This window comes from Lipophrys pholis (genome assembly GCF_963383615.2).
Source record: "Lipophrys pholis genome assembly, chromosome: 2".
In the NCBI taxonomy this organism is placed as follows: Eukaryota; Metazoa; Chordata; class Actinopteri; order Blenniiformes; family Blenniidae; genus Lipophrys; species Lipophrys pholis.
In genome coordinates this window covers 12,707,407-12,732,196 of record NC_137636.1, presented here as the reverse complement: position 1 = coordinate 12,732,196, position 24,790 = coordinate 12,707,407, and the positions used below count along the sequence as shown (strand labels likewise).

Here is a 24,790-nt window from a genome sequence, read left to right as displayed (position 1 = left end):
ATATTTGCCATATTTAGATTGTTTAGAAGCAGCTCAAACAACAACAAACAAGGAAGGTAATAGGACACAACTTTATTGAAACAGTCTCAACCAATAACATCAGTGTACAAAGAGGTGATGGTGCAGATGTGAACAGAGGGGGTAAAAAATAAAATAAAATTTAAAAAAAAAAAGCCTTTATGAAGGTTATAAGGTGAAAAAGAGAAAGTGGCTGAGGGCACAAGGCCCAAACAAACAAAAAAAAAAATTGTTCTTGTGGAATCAACGGTGGCAGGGTATTTTTTGCATTTATTTTGTACAAAAAATAAATTAATGAAATCTTTCAAGTTTACAGGAATATCTATTTGTTTTACATCACACAGACTTGCTGATAATCCTACATGTGGTGACAGTTCAGCATTTTTGTGTTAAAACAGTAAGAGAATCTAGACCGAAGCAGACTGACTGATAAGTAGGGCGGGAGTTAAAAAAATACGATTACCAATGAGAAACGAAACGTTATAAAAGTGAACTGGGGCAAACACATTCAAAAATCCTGAATGTTCGTGGTGCGACGTGACGGTCCTTAGGATCCTTTAGGATCGCATTGTTTGAGAATTTCCTCGAGACATACCACGAGGTCCCTGGGCAGCGCCCCTTTTGTAGCCTTGCTGATATCCCTCCTTGAAATAACAAAAATACTTTCAATAACTATCCAAGGAATTAATCAAGTAAAGTCAACGCATTGAAACACGTGGAAATGTGGACTTTTTTGTGTGCAAAGACACTCACCCGCTGGTAGGTACTACTGGAATAGTCCCGTGATGTGTTAAACTGGGTTTGACCGTAACCACTGCTGGGGGCGTTTGAGAAGGGAGGCCGATAACCTTCATATCCCCCTGATGTCAAACATATTCACAATTGAGTGTTAAACTTCAAAAAGTACTGCAGTCATACGTGTATCCCCATGACACCGCTTTGTGCTTGTACCTCTAAATCCGTTAGAGGAGCCCCGATACCCATTCATCATGCCACGGGCGTTCCTCGGCCCGCCCCTGGGTACACCCCGGCTGTTGTAAAAGGACTGGCCGGACTGTCCAAAGCCGGCACCAGGAGAGGGCTCTTCATGGCCTCCTGCTGATGGCATGACCTGCTCTTGTGGCTGGAACCCTCCAACAACTTAACAGAAAAGAAAGACTTTAAATGCCAAGTTCATACACTAGTAGACCGTCAGATATCCTCACCACGAGGTGGGCACTCACCTGACTGTAATCTTTCCTGTGGGATATCGGGCTGATCTACGGTATTCTCCGACTGGCTGCTGAAGCCTTGTCCATAGCCACCAGGGAACTGGTTGGGCTGCTTCAGAGGATCCGGCTGGCTGTCGACGGAGGGCGGTACCGGTGCATTCATATTAAATACCTGAAACGGGAAAAGCGAGATTATTCCGTAAATATTTTCACACTCAAATTACAAAATTATGTAAGGGTGCGGATCCATGTGTATTTCAGAAAATGTTGCCTGTTCAGATGGTATGCCAGTCAAGCAGTTTTGCCACTACCAATAAGACATGCTACTAACCGGCCTTTAGTGGCTACTTCTAGTGCTAACCCTTAGCTTGTACAGTCACAGGAGCCGACAGTTCCCTGTGGAATTAAGTCCAAACAAGTTCAATGAGAAATTGTTCAAAATGGACCCAGAGAGCGTACCGCTTGCACTGACTGGAAAGGTGCGGCGTTGACATTGATGCCTCCAGTGTGGGTGGGTTTGGAGACAGGTGGGAAGGCAGAGGACAGGGAACATGAGGCGGGAGACTGTTCGGAAGACAGAGACATTGAAGCCTGGGTGGGTAAGACGGAGGGAATTTGGAAGGCAAGGAAACAAGGAATACGTCAACGGGTCAGCTGGGAACTCTTTGATTTCTCATTGAAACGCCCAATTTCACTCTAAATTTCATACCAATAAAACAACACCCTGTTATACACGACACGCAACATCCTGCCAACATGTCTGACAGCCTCCTGTTCTATAGAGGGGATTCCTATAGGATGAGAACCTCACCAATGTTAATCTACCAACCGGGAAAGCTGAAGCTCACACTGTTCAAATTTCTAAATGTGAGATTATTTATGATATGTACTTATAATTTTATGTTCCTATTTGAGTGAGCATTGACACATTTGCAAAATATCTTTCATTGCAAATTTCAGATCTTGTCACAGTGACACTGATATTTATTCACCAACAAGCTGATCAACAAGTTTTGTTTCTTTTTTTTCTTTTTTTTTAAATTGCGTGAAGGTGCCAACCTTGACTAAATTCTGAGGTTTTATATTTAAGAAAGTGCATTTAAGCCATTTGTGTATTGATATAACATTTTCATAAAACAAACCTTGATGTAGTTTAAGCCCAAAAACATCATGTAAATGACACTTTCTGCGACACTTGTTGTTCCTGGGCTTGTCAGTCAGTCACCAGTGTCTTTCTGCTCAGCTTCCACTCCACTTACATGTGAGGGTTCCTGTGGTCCAGACACTGTAGTCGTTTTAGGAAGTCTTGAGTCGGAGTGCACTGTTTGGATGAAAACCAGAAAGTAAGTGCTTTAAAACAAATATGTTGCCACGAGGAATATTTCAGTTTTGGTATATGTTCAATGTCCGTGTCTTAAGAAAACATACAGACAAGTTAAAACAAAATGAACAGGCACTCACGTGAAGGGCCAGTCATTTGCTGCAGGTCCACAGACTGCACAGGCTTCATTGGCTGGGCGGACACGATGGCTGGGTCCAACGCCTGGCCATCAAACTCCAACATGGAGTCCTTCAAAGAAGAAAAGGCCATGCAGTCACCCAGTTAGTTGGGACACCTACTTTTTAGGATATGAGCGCGTTATTGTTATCACTCAAAGCATCCTCAAAGTTATTCTGGACGGTTTTTCTCACCTGCATGAAGTTGTACGTCCCTTGCATTTGGGCCATGAGGTCCTGCACTGCCTGCTTTCTGATCACTGGGTCGGAAGCAGGAGGGGGAGACACTTGATTCACAGTCACAGTTGGTTCTGAAGCCAGCTGAGGAGGAGGCTGGTGGTGGAGGGAGTTCACCATCTACAAAACACATTCAGTGTAGAATACCATCCTGTAAGGATCCGAAGGTTTTGTGACGTCCATGAGTTTAGTAACACAGCGGTGGTGCATACCTGAGTCTCCACAGTCCACTCCTCCACTTGGTCTTTGTCTGTACTACTGTATGTAGTGTCTGGAATGAACTGTCTATTTACAAACTGCAACACAAGACAACAAAATTCAATACAGCTGATTTTTGTGATTTCACAACAAATAAATTAAACCAAGAAAAATTTCATGAAATAAAAAGCGACCTCTGTCGTTTCCACTTTAATTGGCTCTGTGCATTTTTCACTCAGCAATCCTTCTAAAAAAGAATAGAAGAAAATGTTAGTACTGTTCAGTCTCTGGGTTGTATTTCTCTCTCTTGCACACACGCGCTGTGAATGTGATGCGTTATTTACCAGGTTCAGACGGCTGCTCCTCAGCCATCGACTCGGCCACCACAGCCAGCTCCTCCGGCTCCGCTTCCTTCTCACATGTTCCATTGGGATGAGTTTGTGCTCTGTCAAAGTAGCCACTCATCAGCACCTTTTCCAAAGTGTCCTTCAGCGACTTGTCTGGAACAAAAGGGGGGGAAACAAACAGATGATGTAGATTACTTTAACAATGTGTACTGTAGGATGAGTCAAGACATCACATCATACCAAGTTACATGATGAATTAAAATGATTCACGCCATTGATTTCCTCTAAATATTTTAGAAAAGCTTTAAACTCACACTCCAATACACAATTAGTATCATTCAAATAAACATTTGAGTAATGTTTCCTTTAGAACAACTTACATGTGGTCCCGACCACAGCCTTGTCTCGTCCCTCAAGCAGGTCCCACAAGTGTAATGAGGCCTCTTCGTATTGGTCAGTCAACCTGAACAAATAACACAACTAAGTAAATATAAACAATTTTGCGGTATTTTTTCATCTTCTCAATGTGCTGCTCAAAAACCCAAACGTTTCACTTATGTCAGAAGAAATCCCTTCCTACCTCAGATCATAGTTCCGGTCAGGTCCCACCAGTTTGTAAAACTCATCAAAAGCCGTCAGGTCAGCCTCGGTGAGCAAGGAGGAACCGCTGGCATCCGGCTGTTTGAGGTCCTGCCTGATGCTGTCATCTCCCAACTGGTCCAGTAAATACTGAATCTCCAACACAGTCTTCAGCCGCCGTTGTTCCATCTCCTCCCGTTGTAACTGTTCCCGTCTTGCAGACTTCTTCACAACCTTTTGGACCTGAAAACAACAGGGCATTTCTCACACTTTGTTTTCTGGTTGAATAAAAGTTGGGGGATTTTTTTCTTTTAGGTCACTGTCTATTTTCCACCAATGGGCAAAATATGTGTGCATATGAATGCACTCTTGAAAGCAGTTGTGATGTATATTCTGCAATGATGTTTACTGGGATGAATGCAATAAAGATGCTGCATGTTGGATGAATACAGACACATTACAAGCCAGGATTTCACTAACAGCTTAGCAACAGCATCACTCACATCTCCACTGAAGGGTGGCACTGACACTGCAATCATACATAGACCAAACAAAATGTCAACATAAGGTTGACCAGACATCACAACATCTGGGAGCTCCTTATTTCTAGCTTGCATTCAGTGCATTAAGGAATATTCAATCAATTTCAATAAATAGTAATAAGACCACACAAGGAAATTTCCACATAAAATCTGCTTTCCAAAAATAAATGGAGGCAGGAGATGTATATGGGGTTGGTGGTTGTAGTCCTCGTTTGAAGGAATAAGGACAGCTTTCATCACAGCCAAGTTATAATCATAACATTAAAACTCACCTCCTGGCCCAACGCAATGAAGCTCTTCTGCAACTCTCGAGCAAACTCCAGGTTGTTGGTGATCTCTTGATATTTTGCCAAAGCCTCCTACAGGAGAGAAACATTAGAGGATTTAGATGTTCATGGCTGTGTCATCAAAAAGTGGAATAAAACATTTTCTTCATAAAAGAAGAGACAATAAAATGTATAGACATGCCGTCTCACCAGCTGATCCTGATTCAGTCGTTCTCCTTTATTCTTTTTTGCCTGATAGTCATCCAGTTTGGACTGTAGAAAAATGAGAAAAAGGAAAAATTTTAAACATAGTTGATCTAATCTCATTACCAAGATCAAACATCACTGTGCGATGGTGAATGTTGTCAGAAAGATCCCCTTTAGTCGTTGCAATGTGGATTTAATGAGGCAACATTTTTAAGGCTTGAAATGTATATAGCAATTTATCTGACTTCTTAATAAAACAAGACATCTTCTGGTTAAGCGCTTTTATTTTAACCAACATCAATTAATGTCACATTTTCTTCTTGACAATATGAATTCGAAGATATTCACTAAAACAGGTACATTTACCCGTATTATAAATTTGTCTAACCTACTGAAGTGTACGCAATGTAAAAGCACACCAAATTAAACATCCGAATACCTTTTTCTTTTCCATATTACGGACTTTCTTGTCAAGCACACCCAGAATCTGCTTCATGGCCTCCGATTGATTTCCATTTCCCAGATCTGGAGTGGCAGCCTGGACAGCACTGTTTCCAACTGTTGCTGAAGGCATCTGTCGGGAGAGGAAATGTATTACACACATTAAAAGATTACATTTTGACCATTGTGGTTGCTGAATATAGAAAACAAATGCACGTTCAATCTGCCAAGAGCTATTCGTTGATTCAAAAAGGGTAACCCTCAGCTCTCCCAATCTCCAGATTCAGTGAGTGCTTACTAGATTAATTGGTAACTCTAAATTACCAGTAGTTGTAACAGGTGAATGTCTATGTTTGTGTTAGCCCTGTGGTGTCCAAGCAACCTGTCCAGTGCCCCTCTCGGCGCCTCACTGCAATAAACCTGCTGGTATAGTAGATACATACATAGAAGGAGTTATGCAACTTTTTCTTGGAATGCGGGTCCCATCATGTGAAAGCCACAGATATCTTTCAGCCCACAATAGAGCACTCACTTAATTTTTCAAGTAATATAGTACATGTCGAGTCCTTCTAGTGGTATTTTGTGCTTTTCACATTTCCAGCATAATATCACAAGACACTTTGAGGTAACTCTACACTGCAGCTGGAACAACAATGTGGGACTGTGGGTAAACTAGTGTACAGGCCACAGGCAGAGGTGCTGCCAACATCAGGAGGCCCCAAAGTGACCAAAACCACCAAGACATGTCAAGTAGCACCATCGAACAGCAAATCAAAAGAGGGGAAATACTCTTGGTGTCTCGAGTGGGAATGGGGGGTAATAATATATATCTGTGCCCAGAAGCAATTGTCTCATAAGTCGACTTGTCACTGCTGACTGACAGCCGAGGTAATTTGAGGATACAAACGAATGGATCCTGATGCTGAGGTCATCCTGCGTCTATAAGATCGGTAGATTTGTAGCTGATCCCTGTAATAACGTCGACACCTTTACTGTAACTTTCAATGCAGGCTACTAAACCTGGACCAGGGAAAGTGATTAGTTACCGACGTCCACGATCAGATTTGCCCGTCTTTTACTTCGAGTAAGTAACAAATAAAATTGAATATGGAACCTGAGAGTTGAAAATTGTAATGTTAGCAATATATTTGGTTTGGAGCGGAGATGTGACATCAGGCCGCTGGTAAAAATCACAGGAAGTTCACACAATTTAAGATGTCGGCCTTCTATTGAAAGTTGATATCCTGAACGCGAGCCGGTTTAGAAACACCGGCTAACCCAGCCGACGGACGCCAGCAGTCCAGGACTGACAATCGGTCACGAACCAGTGCGAACTCCTCTTTCGACACGTTTTAACTGAAGCGTGTCTTGCCTCCATTAGCGGCGACAAATCAAGTTAATACGCGCAGTGCGGTGGTCCTAATCTCTCCGTCCCATTGTTAGCCGTTAGCGTGTTCGGGGCCGACATGCGGCTCACGGCCCGACCTGACCGGATGTCACACAAAACCGGCTGTTAAATCGGTGAAATGTGTAGTTATTGACCGCTTGAACAAGACGCGTCGATCCCTGACGTTTGGCGTCAAGTGTGAAAAACAAAGAGCACCTCGGGACACCGCGACAACTCGCCACCGTCTTCACTTTAAAAAAACAAAAAACGATGTGTTGAAAGAATTAAACAGTCAGACGACGGTGACAGCACGAATCTCATACCTTTATACTCTTTGTCTTCAAAGAGATTTCCTGGGTCAGGCTTTAGTTCGCAGCGCAGCGACGAGTGCAGTCCTGTCTGTTATTTTGGTCGGTGTTTTTCTAGAAGGATGCTCAGGCTCCCCCCGGCTAACGGTAGCGGCTACAAGGACCCCTGTGTGCTGCCTCAAACACTGCCTGACTGTAAAACGCACGGTGCAGGCAGGGGCGTCCGTCACATTCTTTTTATCTGAGGGGCCACATACTGTCCCATTTCATCTCCGATTGGGCCAGACCAGGAAAAAAGCAGCATGGCGGAATATATTCTTAAAACAGTCCCAAGTTTTAAAATAACCTGAAATCTATTTTGAATAAACTGTAATCTGAAATCCTCTTTGCCACAGCTTTTCTTACGTTTGTCAGATTTTTTTTTTTTTAGTTCAAGGTCAGCACATCTGATCTCAGGTGGGTTGGACAAGTAATAACCACAACTTGAATGCTGTCCTATATGTTGTTGTATTGCTGTTGAGAACAAGATTCCATTCATCTTTGTCCAGTTCAGGATTATGGGGCACTAGAGCCAATCAGCTAATTATGAGCAAAAGCACGCTGGAAAGGTCACCAGTTCATCCTAGTGAACAGACAGATTCGGGTCACAAACGAACCTCACATGCATGCTTTTGGACTGTGACAGGAAACCGACGTGAACACAGGGAGAACATGCAAACTCCACACAGAAAATCTTAGCCAGTATTTTGAACCTATGACCTTATTCTGTGTGGCGAGAGCACTAATCACTGATTCTGCACGGATTGAGAACAGGATGAAAAGGTCTATTTGTTTACACTATTTAATTTGCAAATTATTACAATTACAATTACAAAACTTGAACAAGTTGCCTCTTCAAAATAAATTTGTGCAATCAAGCCATTATGCTAATTTTAAGGATATCTCCTCATGCAAAGTACAATGAAATGTCCCAAAACTATGCCCTTTGTTTCAGACTGATACGCTCACTTTCTAGTTAGTTGTTTTTGAAAATACAACATTTTATGAAACTTTCACTTTATTTGGCAAATATATCCAATGATCTGAAATCATGTATGCTTTTAGCATTTAATCTTTCTCTCAAGATTAATAGCTTGTCAGAGTACAAAGCTTCTGCACCATGCTTCATGCTTGCACAAAATTCACCCTTTAAGTGTGACTTTCAGGCAAATGCTACCTCGTACTACATAGCATTCACTGCCACAGCACTGATTTCTCTGCTCGGGTCTCAGTGTTGATTTAAAACACTACACTGACTAAAACAATGCAATCTCTATTGAATAGATTAGCGAGCAGTTCGATAGCAGTTTCTTTTATTGAAAAAAATGGAATTTAATGTTTTGTTTCTAAGTTTTGAACTTCACAAGGTCACACCCTACGCCAGATTGAACCTTTTGCCAGGCCTGTTGTGGCCTGTGGACCTTTTGTTCAACACCCTGTTCCGAACTAACAGTCACCTCTATCTGTTTTGACCTACAATTATTTTAGTGCATTGTATACATGTTTAAAATCAACACAATCTATAAATCATCACCTTAAGTTTAGCATTTCATTGGTTCTGAGCCCAAGAATGAAACTGTTTCGTCCAAATGGAGCCAGCTGTGTCTTAAATTGTGTATGTGGTCTTGTGACAAGTTAAGCCGTGTTTTATTGCATCCTCTAAAGTTAAAACAGAAAGAATACAGCTGATCCTGGATGGCCACAGTCCTGCATGTTCTAGATATATCGATAGATAGATTCGGCAAATTTGCTTTCTCCATATCCCTTCATTGGTGGCTTTCTTCCTTGATTTGCAGCCTGTGATAGCCTTCATCTGGTCCCCCACCTCTTTCATTCTGCAAGGTTCTTCTCCAGGTTCCTTCTGTATTGCTCCTTTGCTTCCCTGAGCTGGACTTATGGCTCAGAAGGCCCTTGATGTCACTCATGATCCAGGGTTTGTTGGAGGCATAGCAGCTTACTGGAACAACGTGCAATGTCTATTGTGCAGTTGACAGCTGCCTCTATGTCCCCGCTATGGGACCCCTGCAGTACAGTCCGTAGTTACGAAGCAGTCTCTTACTCTCAGAGCCTGCTCTGCCTGAAAATGTGTGTGGATGTGGACAGCCTCCTCACTCTTGATATGATGTCAGGCGGTAGCAGAACGAGCTTGTGGTCTGCTTTCCGCCAGTGCAGTTAACGGGGAGGTGCTTACATTGTCATACAGCAGGTCAGTAGTTCTGTTTCCCCTGGTGTTACATTACATTACATTTAAATAAAAGTAAAATGGTAAAAGTGGCATTTTCAATAAGTCACCTGTTTCTAATAAATGTACAATCATGAAGTTCTGCAGGAACCCTGATAATAAGCCACTCATTACAATCTCACTCACGTCTGGAAGTAAAGCCTGATATAAAAGTTTACGTTTAACAAACTCATGAAGCCGTTCTGAATCCATTATTTTACAAATGACCGACCATCTGAAAGTGATTGATCAAATGGAGATCCGCTCATCTTATGATCTTCTCCCCTGTTTAATATTCCTAATCTCATTGTACTGTTAAACCACAGGAAAGAATTAGTTAAATAATATCTATAATGTTTGATTGTTCTGCCAAATTATAATTCTTTATCATTTCCAGCTCTTTTCACAAAAAAAACCCCCCTGAAATGTAGACATATGCTATTGCTTCAAGCCTTCATGACTTTTAATCTAGAAACAAAATGAAGTAGAATGTGGTTATCTACCTCCAATCTAAGGTATGTCACGTATCATTCAAAAGCTTCTTCAAAATGTTCATCATATTATTGTTGTGTATTTGAGGGACACACAACAAAACCTGGGCCAGGGTGGCATTCTGAGTGGGGTTTGCGTGTTCTGTACAGTGTGTGTGTGTGTGTGTGTGTGTGTGTGTGTGTGTGTGTGTGTGTGTGTGTGCGTGTGTGTGTGTGTGTGTGTGTGTGTGTGATGATCTCCCTCTCTGACCTTCACCCATGGTCAGGCAGTGTCTCCAGCGCCACATGAGCCTGAAATGGATAAAGAACTTTGGTTTGGGTTGTAAAAATGCCTAAATCTTCCAAGATCTTAAAGTTTCCAATGGGTGCTCACTGCTCAAGGTATCTATTTTTCTATTGAGAATAAAGTTCTTGGATTCCTGGAACATACTCCCGACATTTTCAGTCATAGCAAAGAATGAACAGAGGGTGGCGTATGTGTCCCAAATACATGGGATTGTTCTCAATTGAGATGTTCAACAAAGTTATTACTCTCTTGTATTACTACCCCTCTTCTTACTGGTCACCAAGATACAAATCCTTTATATATTTCTCTTGCTTTTTTGTATACAGTTACTTTGCTTTGGCTTAGTTCAAACATACAAAATAGTGGCTGCAAGTGTGGCGGAAAAAACATTTCAAAACGTGAAAGCAGAGTCATCAATCCAAACATAATCTAAATTTAGTTGAGATTTAATAGAGACATTTGTAGAGGTATGATGTGCTATCAAAAGCATGTATTCAATCAGTTTATTTTGCTTTAGTTTTTTTTAAGATGACCCATGTTTATTTGAAATTTGCATCATTGTTTTTTCTGCAAGGTCACTGGTTTCAAAATATATGAATATTAAGAAATTAAAAGATAAAATGTCAACATTTTCTCTCTCTTCTTTTTAAAAAAGAAAAATTACAGGCAATCTATGAAAGAAAAATCAATATACTTTCCTCCTCTGTTTTCGCACCTCCTGTATGATTAGGCTTAGTATGTCCACAGTGAGGTGGGGGGGTGTGTGTCGATCCTTCGCTCCTCTCTGATGTGGGATACTGAGTAATGGCCGTACATCCTTCAGTCTTCCTCTCCTGCAGCACATCTGACTGGACTAAATATGTGCTGAGGATTTATTGGCTGAAAAACCACAAGAGCCCCACAAACACTTTGGCCCCACACCACTTGAAGTCCATGCAAACACATAAACTCATCTGCTTCTGCTTTTTCTGTTTAACTGCCCCTTTCAAACTGAATTTTATTCTCTGTCATATCTATTGTAACAATGTCATCCGATAATTAAAAGATGTTTCATAGCTACTCTCCTGAAATACATAGGTGAAACGTAGATGTGCCCTATTTCCTGATTTCCAGAAGTATGAGAGAGTTTTTTCCACTCACTGCCTTCCAACATTAATAATTCATGACCCACATGTGTTACAGGAAGATTACATGCATCTCCACTTAATTGCCATAATTATCGTCATTACACAGAATTTTATTCACCGTGATGCAATTTGCTATTCAAGTGACTGAGGTTTTTAATTTTAGAGGAGTTTAAAGGTGGATATAATACTGTGTCATCCCTTGATTTCAAAGATTTCAAAGTAACTTTCCCATGCTACAGACGCGGAAGTGAATACCCGTGATGGTATTGTGATATGAGTATTATCCAAGATGTTGCTTGACTTGTGAGCTAGTAAAAGAGTTTGTAAACCTTTTGTTCATCAAGACTATTTTTCTTTTATTGTGTGTGTATTTGACAGTTAAAACATGACACCAGGATAGCTGGAGAGAAACAGGGTTATTCTGACCCATGAGATCGATCAAATTACACACCCCTTCATGAGCTCTTCGGCTGATTTGACACTTGGCCTATAGGCCGGCCTCCCAGTGCTGTGAATTTGCTACTGGCATTGAACGAATGGTTATCGAATGGTTTTGTGGGTAATAATAACATTTAACTCAGTCTTTTGGCTCATTCTTGTTGCTTCTCAAGACACAGAGTAAAGCCCTGTCACATTAACACAAATGTACATGTCGAGGGTAACTGCATTTATCGTCAATCATTTTCTAAAACTGGTTTGCAATATCAATATTACATCACAGCCCACATTGGCACAGCTGCCAGGCACCCAGTAAATGCCTAGGAAGTTTTATTATACTGCTTTATTTGTCACTTTAATCAATCAATTTATTCAATGCTGTACATGATCAGAGTTTAAAAATTCAGGGTGTTTTCAAAATAAATGAGAAATGTGATCATTGTAGTTGAGGGACTCTGTTGCATATGTCTAATTTCCCTTGAAGAGTTGTTAAGGGATATAAAGAAACAAATTAATTTAAAAACCGAAAATTGGAACGGTTTGTATATTGGTTAATATTCTTGTCCTGCAAAAGGTTTTCTTACTAAACTTTCTCAATTGCCTCCTTCTTGCATTTCTGAATTATCTTTTATTTAATGATCAGCATCAAAAAGAGATAAAGAAGTCTTCAAATTGATATGATGGCCTATCGGAGTTAGCATGTCATGATTTATGGCTCAGCTGGTTAAAATGATATGCTATACAACTGATATATTGCCTTGATTCTGAACATATGCTTATAGTTCATCGAGCTTCATCTTTCTATCAAAAAATCTTTACGAATGAAACAAATCAAACAGAGGCAACATCAAGGATTAACTACGTATGGGCAACTTTGTTTTAGGAGACTATTACGCTCGAGTCACAAAACAGTGGGAGGAAGAATTTGCTGCTCGTTGCCTCAGACTCAAATAAAAGGACTATAACAGAAAAAGTTGGAAAACAGAAAGTATTATGGTAGCAGTGATGACAGTCAATGAAATAAAATAATAGCCTGTAAAACAGATATCATAACCTGTAATTTGAAGGTCTATTTAACAATTTTGTTACTATTTGTATTGTAACAGGATGTGCATACTAACTCTGGTGAATACAAGAAAACTGAAATAGAATATAAGTTGTAATTATCTATGGCTTTACAAATGAATAAAAACATATGTCTTCTTTCACATTTTTTTTTTTTTACTCCTGTTGTCAGGATATATAATTTAAACATGTCCACTTGTTTCCCTGGCATATTTGTTTTGAGGTTATTAGATGATCAGCTATCTCTGTAAGAAATCGGGTGAAAGAGAAGATGGGGATAAAGTAAAAATATATGACCTTTGGCATTCCTCTTTTTGTTGCGTGACTTGTATTGGCAAAGCGCAGTACTGGGTCAGCACTATCCTGCACCTCTCAATGACAGGAATCCAACACACAACTGATCTTATCTGACAGCCTGAAACCAGAGCAGACCTGGTACCTCTGTCCGACAGAGCTCAGCCCGGAGGGCATCATGAGTAGACAGGTTTGGGATGAAATAACAACAGAAGCTAAATTTGGAGTAACATCTGTCAGTCATAGAGTTAATCTCAGTGGGGCAAGTCTGATTTTTCTAAAAGTTCTGAACTTTTTTTTTGTATGTTTAATCAATGCCATTCAAATTTGATCAAATTAAATTAGATCAATTTGTAACTTATTTTTATTTATTAATTTTTTTTACAAACAAAGTAGAATTCTGTATGTTAACTCAGTTTTTAATCATATTTTTTGTGGATTATTCTGGATTAATTGGCATGTATTGTCAATAATCTAAAGGAGGGGAAGAGTAAGTAATAAAACTGAAAACGATGTTAGTCAGTTCGGCGAAAGAGTGTATAAGGATTCATATATAGTCAAGGGGCGAAAAAAAATGCAGATCACACAGTCACGTGTGAGATGAAACTGAATTGGTGAAAGTGAAAAGAGGAATAATGCAACAGTTTTGTAGGTTTGTAACATTAATGACAGTAATGGAGTTGGTCTGAAATACACATATGTGCACCTCTTTAAAAACACTTGGTGCTTTTTGGGGGTAAAATCCCAGTCTTGTTTACTTTGTGTTGAGATGTGGATGAAAATCTAAACCTCAATTCTGTGCCAATAACCTCCACTGTTGCTCTGTGTATTTTAAAAGTTGTGGAAGACTTTTGGACTTCCACTGTTACCTCGGGTGAAATCTATCCTCACCGAAAAACCAAAACAAAAGTGATGTTTTATCCAAGCAAGTCAAACTAGAGACATACTTGGATGCCACCTGACCGTGAAGATGGTATCAACCACCAACTATGATTGGCCACAAAAATGTCTCGCCTCCTTGAATATTAGGTAAAATTAAGTTCATCTTGCAACATTAGATGATTTAGTCACTCAGATTCTTTCTTGTCATATTACTTAAATAGTTAAATCTGTACACTTGCGGTCAAGAAAATTGAAAGTGTTGATGATTTGATCGTATATACATGAACTGTCAGACCAACTGTATGTGAAATTTGAAAGTGCAGGGAGTGGGGAGGCCTGCATGACTGACTTGGATCACAGTTTCTAAATAAGAAATGTAATACACATTCATCATGTGCCAAGTCAGAAACTTAAACAAACAATTGCAGACCTGGACAATGACAAGGGCATGACTGTTTTAAGTGAGTGTGCAGAGCTCTCATATATGCATGATTGTTTCCGATAAGCATTCATGCAACATCAGAACACACAGGCGGCTCACGTCTGGTTTACGTCCTCGACAGAAGTCTCTGTCATAACTGCCTCATATCCCAGAATTCCCTATGCTTCTACTGGGCCCTGTGAACAGAAAGACAAAGTATCTGGAGCCTGTCAGTGCTTCCCTAAAGACCTCAATTATACAGACGGGCCTAATTAGATCACCTTTGATTGCTATTTTAAATGATGGGAATACCATGAGGTTATGTGTTTGCTATTCCCACCCATCTCTTGCTGTCTTATTGTTGTTGCAGTCCTGTGCACGATTCTGCCTCGCTCCATGTCTGTCATGCCTGGAGCTGGTGAGCGAGTGGGTGCTGTGAGGCCGATGAAGGGCTGACGTGGCAGGTGTTCTGTGGATGATCTGGGGTCAGACTCTAGATTGAGCTTGAAGAGCTTTTAAAAAAAAAAGGCAGGTTTTTGACATTATGCACCAGGCATCTGTCACAGAGTGTGGATATATTCAGCGTAACCAGCAACTTCAGAATGACAGGCAAACACACACTGGCACGCACACAGTGCCATTGCGAGGAGAAGAGTACCAGAAACACAAGGGGAACAACTCAGTGATGATGACAGAGTTCAATCATCGAGCAGCAGGCCTTGGTTTGTAATACGAACACGTGAATGGGGGGGGGTCATGTGTTTCTGTCTTACCGGAATACCAGTATATACACTGTGTTATCTTTTACTGTTTACGTGTATTTGTTTGGATGCATATATTTCCACATGTGCTTGTTGGCATTACATCATGCCCCAGTAAAATTGAATTTTCAGGGGGAGAAAAAGCACAGTCAGAGTCATCTTATAAAAGAAAAACCAACCTCTAACCACATAGCTTTCATTGCCAAAGCAGTGTACATCACTTTAATGTTGTCACAGCTGCAGTTTGAGAAAGGGGCCCAAAACAACTTCATTTTGCATATATTGGGACATTTACTATAAAGTGCAGCAGAACCTGTTTAATTCATTGTGAAATATCAGATGGTATTTATTATCACAATGTTTAAGTGTTGTTAGAAAATTATTTTAATCTTCATGTTTGTTTACAAAAGTTGAAAGAGCAAATGTATTTCAGTATATAACTATTAAATCAATCATTTCCATATTGTGTTTCAAAGGGTAAAAAAAGAATTATTCTTCTGGTTATGAAAATATAATTAAGAAACGATTATGGACATATTTTTGCACTTAAAACCATACTGTGTGTAATCCACAAGGAGTATATTGAAGGGGATGCAGACAAATAGAGGGAGATGGAGATAGTTTGTAACTGACATCTGAGGAGCAACCGTTCATTATGTAGTTAAAGTTGGAGATGAAGAGTTATTGGTGGTGGTGTGACTCTGCATTCATTGTGAGGCAGCCCTGTGTGGCATCAGGTGGAGGAAAACGGACCACAGAAAATTGCGCTTGGCTCCTTTCCCATCAACAGTCATTAAATTAATTTGGTTTATTAAGTTTGGACAAACATATCCCAGGCATATAGTTTTAAAATTGATAACACAGCAGAATTTTCAAAGGGGAGCCCTTATTTCCAACACTCCCTCTGAAGGCCTCACAATTATGCAGCAACATGTGCAAGCAGTGAGTGTCTGAACTCTAAATGGAGTCTATTTTCAGGACTTTCTGGGATTGGCTTCACTGTCCAGCTCAGAGAAATAAAAAGATTTCTCAGACAATGCATTTGTTAAAAAAAAATAAAAATCAATAAACAAATCATTAAATGAATGAACAAAATACCTTGTATGTTTTTACCTTAATGTGCAGGGGTGGTCAATTTCCCAAATTATTAAAAAAAAAATGTATCCTTTTACAAATGTGTGTTAATTTGCCTCACTATACTGTGACTATTCACTCAGAGACATCAAGCCCACTGACTTGATATTCTATTGTCAGCAACAATACTAGTAATCACATAATTTGGTGGTACACTACTAATGTGATTATGTATTTATGTGTCTTGGTCAAATATGACATGTGTTTGGCTTGTCTTGCTTTGACTGTTGTCAGGCTGTGACTAATCCCTCCTGTTACTTTTTGTCTCCATGGAAAAGAGGAGACTGCTTGGATTTTGTACCAAAGCTGAGGCCTTTGATGTGCAATGCCCTGGTGTCCTTAAAATAATTTTAATGCCTCGTCAGTGCTTTCTGAATTCTTTGTTTAACTACCGAATTACCTTTCACCTCTTTTTTTTCTCCTCTTAAAACTGTGTTGACTCAAAATAAAAAGGTTTTTGTCAAAGAATATACCAAAACCTCCATCATGCTCATACAGTTCATATCAATAAACATCTTTGGAGGTCAGGGGGTGCACGTCTGGGTCCCTGGGGATAGGAACAGAGCTGCGGTTCTGGCTTTAAACACTCTGTAGTTGCCACAGGAGGAACAGAGAGGGGTTTAGAGAATGCAGACTCTCCTGTCAGTGAAATAAGGCAAAGCTATGTAGATAGCCAGCAGGGCTTGTTTCCCCCTGTCAGGCAAGAGAGAAGACCATGAACAGTGTAAATACAGTACTTCCTCCTCCTCCTCATGGTTTTCATTCTTAGCTGCATCGCCTTCCATTCTGTGCATCTCCCCTACAATCGTACACCAACAAAAATAGCGTACCCAGATAGGACTGGCAGTTCCTCGACGGACAAAGAGCCACTTTGAAATGTCAAGATATCCAATTACATGCTGACAGAACCAAACAAGCAACTGTCTTTATACATTTGATCAGTATGGCTGTGCAGACATATTTGAAAGAGGACAAAACCCCAAACTCATTCATAATTGCAATGCCAGAATTTTGCTACAGCGTACTTTCCTGCAGGAACTAAAGCATGCAGGACACCGTAATTACAGCAGCCTTATAGATGCAATCAAGAGCCCTCTCTTCTCTTTGTTCCATGGGACCATCTTAAGCACTCGTGTTTAGTGCTTGTTCTACAAAACAAACAAAGACAAGCAGAGCTGGAACAGTGATTAGAGAAATCAACAAATCCTCAACAGGACATGAGCACATGGGCCTTTAGGCTGGATAAGGCTCTTTGGAAAGGGTGAGTCAATGATGTTGGAGGACAAAGGGTGAATGTGTTGGGGATACGGGGGAGCAGGGGCACTGTGGGACCAGAGGTGCGAACTCCCAGCCGACAGAGCAGCCTCTCTCCATTAAGTTTACCATACCCGTCATGGGAACATCACTTCTATTTTCTTTTCATTACAGGACCAATCTCTTCACAATCCTTCCAAACAACAGTGGAATAACAGCTTATTTGCTCTGTGTGGCCTCTGAGGATTGATCCATATGGCGGTCCACAGGATCACTTGTTGCTTGGCTCAGAGAAGGTGGAAACATTTTCCCCCTCTTTTTCTCCTTCTCCACTGGGACAACAGGTGGGCGACTAATCAGTACGCATACTATACTTCCTAAACAAGTGAAATGTATAAACACAATTAGAGAGAATAATAATTAACTAAACAACTAAATGGATTCAAACAACAACTGTAATTTGAAATACAAACTCAACCCCCCCCCCCCCCCCAAAATGTTGGAACAATGAAAAGAATTAAAACAGGACAGAATGATAAGAATGATATCACCTGTGATAAAACCTTGTTTTAGTCACAAGAGAACACATAGATTATGATTTTTATTTTGACATAACAATACTATTTCATCTCATAAAACATAGTTGGTCATTTACTGAATATAATGAATTCGATAGCATCAAAACCCTCAAAATATTTGGCACAGGCCCATGTTTACTATTGTGCACCATTCCCTCTTCTTAAAACAACAGTCTGTAAACATCGGGGAAGTGAGGAGACTTGTTGCTGGAGTCTTTGGAGAAGAATGTTGTCCAGCACTCGTCTGATGTAGGGTTCGAGCTGCTCAGCAGATGTGCACGCTGCCCGTGCCATAGGCGCTGACGCATCCCCATGCCATCACAGACGCTAGCTTTTGGATTGTGCAAATATAATAAGCCAAATGGTCTCTTAACTCCTCAGAACACAGTGTTCATTGTCTCCAATGAAAATAAATACCTTTTTTATTCATTTGGCCAAAAAAACAATTTTCCATTATACTTCTGTCAAAACTTTTGGCTTTTGGCCCTTCTTACAAAAACATTTTGTATTGTTTTCACATATGGCTTCTTATTTGCATCATACCGTTTGAACTTGTATTAGTGGATTGCAAAATCAACTGTTCTCAGATATTGATTTCAGTGAGTGTACACGACCACTTGCAGTGATTTCCAGTTCAAAATGACCCCCGAGGGGCTGAAGATCAAGAAGACAACATCAGATTCTCTAAATTGTTACAAGTTATTTTTTTCTGTAGCGAGTGGGAACCTCAAAATCTTTGAAATTTTAGATTCCCTCCTTTTGAAATTCAGATTGTGAAAAGAAATCATTCTGCATGGATCATTCTGCATCATGCCATTTCTACAGCTTTATATTTGAAGACTTTGGTGACGCAATGCTACCGGATACAAAAAGGATTTTTTTTTTTTGCAAAATTGTTTAAAAATTCACACAGAAGAAAACAGAACAGACATCTTATGCCTAGTTTGAAAGTACATGCAGATGTTTCCCTGTCTCACTTTATTTGGACAGACAGGTGACTGATGCATACTGCCACGACTTGGCACTTTGTACATGCTCAGCTTTTCTCCACCTAATTGTCCTTCCAATGTGGAGTTCAGATCAGATCTGACAGAGTGTGCAATGCAGGCATACGGCATCCCTCTGCATCTACGTGCGAAATACTATGAGGTCTGTTCAGAGTTTCCCCTGTGGATTTGTTCAAGGTGTGTTTAAATGCACAGATGGACTTGGCTTTGAGGCTGAGAGGGGTGTGTATAAGCATATCAAAAGACGAGATGGATTAAGGGTGATGGTGGCAGTTTGAAAGAGAAATATTGCCTCTGAATGAATCTATGAAGCTGTCTTGGAAATGGAAGGATCACTTGTTAAATACACAGACAGGCTTTTAATTTGAGTTGTATCAGACCAGATAAGTTGTCAAGTAAAGTTCTGTGAAAATCTGTCCAAGCTTGAAATTCAGGCTCCTCCATGTCAAGTGTAATTCTCCCAATAATAAAGTGCTCAACATCTCAAGTACAATTGGTCTGCTAAATGAAATAAAATCAATGCAGTATTGAGGCAAAATCAAGTTATGGTGTAATACAGGTATGTAATATGATATACTTTAGTGTTTTCAGAAAGTGCTACATCTTTGCCAGGAGTCCTTGAGATAATTTCCTGCCCTAATAGCATGTGTGAAAAAGAAAAACATGAACCGCTCATTTTGGAAATCACGTTAACACCACAGCGGGACTGGAAAATGTCTGTTTTGAAAAATAAATCCAGGACTTATCTTGTGACTGAATCAAAGGGATGTTTTGAACATTATGTTGGCAATTATTGTCTGCAGACTGTGGTGCTATCCAGCTATTCAGAGGGCTTTTTGAAACGACCAGACACTCGGTATACCCCTTTTTTGTCTGGGCTTAGCTTTTAATGTAACTGCAATCAACCACAACAAGATTTTTGAGGCCCAGCATTCATCCCTTAGAAATCCCACCAAACGTGAGTAGTATTGGAATTCCGGAGCACCATGCCAACCGTGAAGCCTCCCTGCCTCTCTCAAGCACTGCGTGGAAGGGCAATTTTCCTCCGGCTGAACTTCCCAAAGCTGCCTCACCTGGAACCAATCTGTAACACAATCGAAGGGTCCTGACTTGAAAGCCCATTCCTTCCCTTTGATAGTCTCGTCTTGGTAGCCTGCATGGTGCTGGAAACAGGCCCTTTGTAATCTGCAGATACAAAAGAGCCAAGGATTGAGACGACTATCCACCCATCAAACTGTATTATGCAAATAATTGAGAAACAAAGCTCAGATACCCTCTGTTTTTCCTGCTGTTTTCTCAGAGATGATGAGGAAACTGGGCAAGTTTTGGGAAATTTTAAGCGTTGTTGTCATCCGTTGCTTTCGTCTTGATTGTGCTGTTATTTTTTTCCTTTTCACATTGGATGTATTAATATCTGAAACAATGAGACAAAGTATTGACATGTGTCACTGCACCAATCTGTTGACCTTTTCTTTGAGTGACAGGTGTGGACTCTTTCACGGTGTTCAAACAGCTTGCTTTCCACAGAGGCTTCGAAATTTACCCCACAGTGATCTCCCTGCTCTTCCAATAGGAAAGGAGAGCAATTAAAGTTTAATAGCTGTCTGTTTAGGGCTCCTGGGAAATTTAGTCGTGCGTCAACATGCCAGAGCTTATTTCCTCCTTTCACTTCTTCCTCTGTAGGCAATATCTCCCTCAAGCTAAACTATCTTATCTCTTGTTACTGATGTCATTTTGTGGCTGCATTGTAGGTAGTATGGATTCCTGTACATATGAAAAAAATAAAAAAGATATAGGGCTAACAACAAACTGGCTTTCATCACACAATGAGTACAATGAGTGTACAATTTCTTCCTGAGACATCCAATGGAAAGAAAGGTTATTTTTGTGTGCAGTCCTTTGAAAAGCCTATTTACTCATTCATACATGTGATTTCAATTCGCTGATTAGCTGCAATTGAATCAGCGGCAGAGGAGCAGAGCTTACGGATGCAAAGCATGAAATGAAAAGGACATTTGTTCAGGGAAGCCTTCTGCAACACAGTCCCAGTCCCTGAGTCGGACAATCAGTAAGTCACAAGCATGGGCCAACAGTCCTGCCCAGTGTGAAGTCCAGCCAAATTGTACGCTGTTCGTCCCATAATTAGTTTATCCTGATTTTTCATGTTCTTTTTTTTCACACGAAAACCCAGTTTTTCTTCAGAATGCCTAAGTTTGTTGTCTTTTACCACCAAGGTTGCAATACGGTTTTAACCTCAGGCTAAATTTTGTTTGAGCTTGAGCCGTATCTCTAGCTATCCTAATGCTTTTTAATTCTGCATATGATTAAAAAAAACAACAACTATAACAACACATTTATATATTTTTGTAAATGTGATAATCCTCTGTTTGGTCAAAGCAAGAGCTGTGGCATGTACGAAGCTGAGTTGACACAAACCTCACCCTTTACAAAAGTTGCATGACCGTTGTGGACACATTGTGGTCCGTCGCAACACAATTATTATCAGAGGGGCATTTCATAGACATTTTATGGACATTCTTTGCCCTGAGAAAGTTAAAAGATACTATCACTTTGTCGCAAAGAACCAATAGGGGCAACCACTGAGCCACAATGCCTCTTACAATTTAGGTTATGCGGTACAAGATCAGGAGGGAAACAGCCACAAGAAGAATATGCTTCAGAAAATGTTTCAGAATGGTCGTCGGTGCTGCAAAATGTCTAGAAAATCTTTCAAATGCATGTTTCATGGTGACCACAGCCTATTTTAGAGGCCTTGTGAGAGCAGCGCATATTCAGTGACATTTACTGTCGCTGTATTGTTGTAACACATTGTCATCAGTGAACCGCTTGCAGTGCTATTGCCTTGTGTTTCACATGTGCTGCATTTGTTTTCACCTTTTGTAAAGCCGTCAGTCTCTCTCTTTAAATAACATGATTAGATTACACTTGACTACATTTACCATGTAGTGAGTAAACTTGCAAAAAAATAAACATTGTAGGGCTTTACTTTGATATATAAAGTTTCCTCTTTTTTATTGACAGAATGGAGAGCTGTGGTTTTATCATTGCTCTTTAGATACAGCTTTATGATGGGATTGCTGGATCACAAGATTCTTCCAGCAAGCTCCATTACTCAGGCTTGTTTGAGTTTTTGTCCTCAGGCACTTCAGCTTCTTCCTTCCTCTACCCTCTCAGACACTGGTCACCTCTTTTTCAGGCAAGGGTGTAATTTCATATGAAAAGTAATTGATTTGTCTCGCTTTTTCCTTTCCACCTTCAATTTGATCTTGATTGATTTACCAACAATGTTGGAGTTATTTTTTGAGTTCACAGCAAAGGCTAGTGTCTGGCTTGCATTAACATGCTGTATGCATTAGGTACTGTTGTTACAAGCGCTTGTTGTGTATATGTGCAGGTTTATTTTAAAAAAGTATGAGAAAACATCCATGTAACATGAACATACTGTAAAATCGCGACAGTCTCATGTTGCAGAGAATGCGGTTCGATTGCTGGTTTCAAAGTGAGATAAGAGCTCTTTATGTGTATCTGTAAAGACTCAGCTCAGAAGGATCTGGGGTTCTGCTTTCTACTTCTCTACTTGTAAGATCGGACTCTTTTGTATTTGACTTGCACGACCCCAGTCTTAGTAAACAACACATGCAGCTTTAATTGGAATCACTTGGTCACCCCGGAGCTGGATGAACAGGGCTTTGTTGCCAGCTTGGCTGCTCCCAAAACCTGAAATATCTCCAAGGGGGTGGTTCAACCACAGAGACACAAGTGGAGCAGTAAAAGGATTCTTTCAAGTACCTCTAGTAGTAATAGAATTACCATTACCTGGATACTGATAGCTTGGTTGATGTTGTTAAAGTTGATTCTGCTGAAAATGACAGAGGAGATTGTTTGAATTGTTCTTGAATTGATAAATCAAAATATGTGCACTGGCAAAGTATCCGTGAGTCAGTTTCCCAGATTTATTCTGATATGGTTAGATAAGCAATATTTTCCATGGAGATATTGCATGCCAGAGATTAAGGACAGCAATCGTACACTTCTAATAAAAAGAACACAGGAACAAATTTTCATGACTTAACCAACAAATACATGTTTTCAATTTACATGTTGCTAGTCACCAAGCGGACTCTCTGATTGAAAGGATTTCTCACGTACATCTGGCTGACAATGTACCACAGAAAATCCAGTTCAGAGCTTGAATTTATCCTGGAAGTAACAAGCAGTACAACAGGCAAACAATATGTTTAAACAAACTTCAAACGAAGGTGTAAAAGACGACGAGCTTCCAAACGCTTTGACGGCTCCTGTAATTTGTCCATCTGTGAATGGATTTCAGACTTGAATCAAATCCACTTGTGATATATTAAAGTGTCAAAATTCAGGATACTTTCTTGTAAAGTGACAGACGTGTGATTGGTCATAATTTGACAAATGTCTGCAAAATCATGACTGAACAAAATGTACTGCTTGACTGAGATAGTTCAACTTGAAGATATGAACAATGGCGTCCTAGACATATAAACATAGAGAGTCATATATGCAGTCTAATTCAGTTTTGTGATACTGTCATGCTAAATCAACACTGATGTGTTGAATGAGGCTTGGTAATTACTGTTTGCATTGCACTACTTTTTATATTTGCCCCCACTGATGCATGCACAGAGAATTGAGAAAATAGAGAACCATAAGAAATCTTAATAAAATGTTTAATAGTATAATTTAGAATTATATATTGGGTTGCATTTCCTTCATCATCTTAAGTTTCACATATCTCAATGCAAATTGAATCAGGTTTACTGGATTTGGTGCATGTCTGAGAAGATGTTTTGCCCCTTAACAATCAATTCATGATCGTGATAGACAAGCTTAGCACATCGGTCTTCCTAGAAATATGACCAAATCCAGTTGACCTGATTCAATTTGCAAAGAGATACCTCCCACCTACACGAATGAGAAAATGCATAGACTAAGTTTCTAACACTGCGATATCAACAATGTGCAAACACAAAAAAGATCATATAGTTCAGATGAGTAGAAAAGTAAAGCTCTTGGTTCTTTTCGCTGTACGTGTGACTGGTCATTTTGTGTCAATGTTTAGTTCATTTGTATTTTTTCTGTGAGGGATTTGAATATCTTTAACTATTGCTGGGAAATGCATCAAAGCAAATGCTTGTATATCACTTTTATTATACCATTAATCATTGAATGATTCCTCAAATTTCTTTAATTGAATTAATCACCAATTAGGGAATAGACGTCTACATTTTTGACAGCATCCTCTCAAATTAAATAAAAAACATGACTCTGATTAAGATCCCTTTTGAAAGAACATTTTCTTTTTCCTCGTGAAGCTTCCACGACATTCCAGGATATTAGGCCAGTGAGTGAGCGCTCTGTTTTCTCCTCTTACTGACCTTTGTTCAAAAAAGGTCACTTGGGTTTCACTGCATGAGTGCTGCTTCACTGCTCGATGTCACCAGAGCTCAACAACGCTTTATCGTCACACAGCTCTTGTTTTAGATGAGACACAATCAGCTGA

At 40.0% G+C, this 24,790-nt stretch overlaps 1 protein-coding gene across 3 annotated transcripts; it reads right to left on the bottom strand.

Moving 5' to 3' along the window:
- Positions 1-52: 52 nt before the first annotated feature.
- Positions 53-7,442, bottom strand: caprin1a (cell cycle associated protein 1a). Of its 3 annotated transcripts, none has more exons than XM_080458686.1 (17): positions 7,254-7,442; positions 5,542-5,676; positions 5,106-5,168; positions 4,902-4,988; positions 4,089-4,330; positions 3,889-3,971; positions 3,506-3,661; positions 3,356-3,408; positions 3,176-3,259; positions 2,922-3,083; positions 2,691-2,799; positions 2,489-2,550; positions 1,689-1,820; positions 1,242-1,401; positions 970-1,158; positions 772-878; positions 53-662 (listed from the first exon to the last, which is right to left on the bottom strand). In XM_080458686.1, exons 2-17 carry the CDS (start codon positions 5,674-5,676, stop codon positions 576-578), a joined length of 1,911 nt encoding a protein of 636 aa, XP_080314812.1. In that variant the 5' UTR covers positions 7,254-7,442; the 3' UTR covers positions 53-575. The 3 variants fall into 3 exon arrangements, with proteins under 3 accessions (XP_080314812.1, XP_080314813.1, XP_080314814.1); XM_080458687.1 differs by having other exon boundaries at positions 1,689-1,793; XM_080458688.1 differs by lacking the exon at positions 1,689-1,820.
- Positions 7,443-24,790: the final 17,348 nt, after the last annotated feature.

Bases quoted from the DNA above. Each gene is read 5' to 3' on its own strand.
- caprin1a (XM_080458686.1), bottom strand. From the start codon at position 5,676: ATGCCTTCAGCAACAGTTGGAAACAGTGCTGTCCAGGCTGCCACTCCA. The intron at 1,821-2,488 runs GTAAGTGGAGTG...TTACCCACCCAG, and splicing joins GACCACAGGAACCCTCACAT to GCTTCAATGTCTCTGTCTTC. The intron at 1,402-1,688 runs GTACGCTCTCTG...TTCCCGTTTCAG, and splicing joins CTTTCCAGTCAGTGCAAGCG to GTATTTAATATGAATGCACC.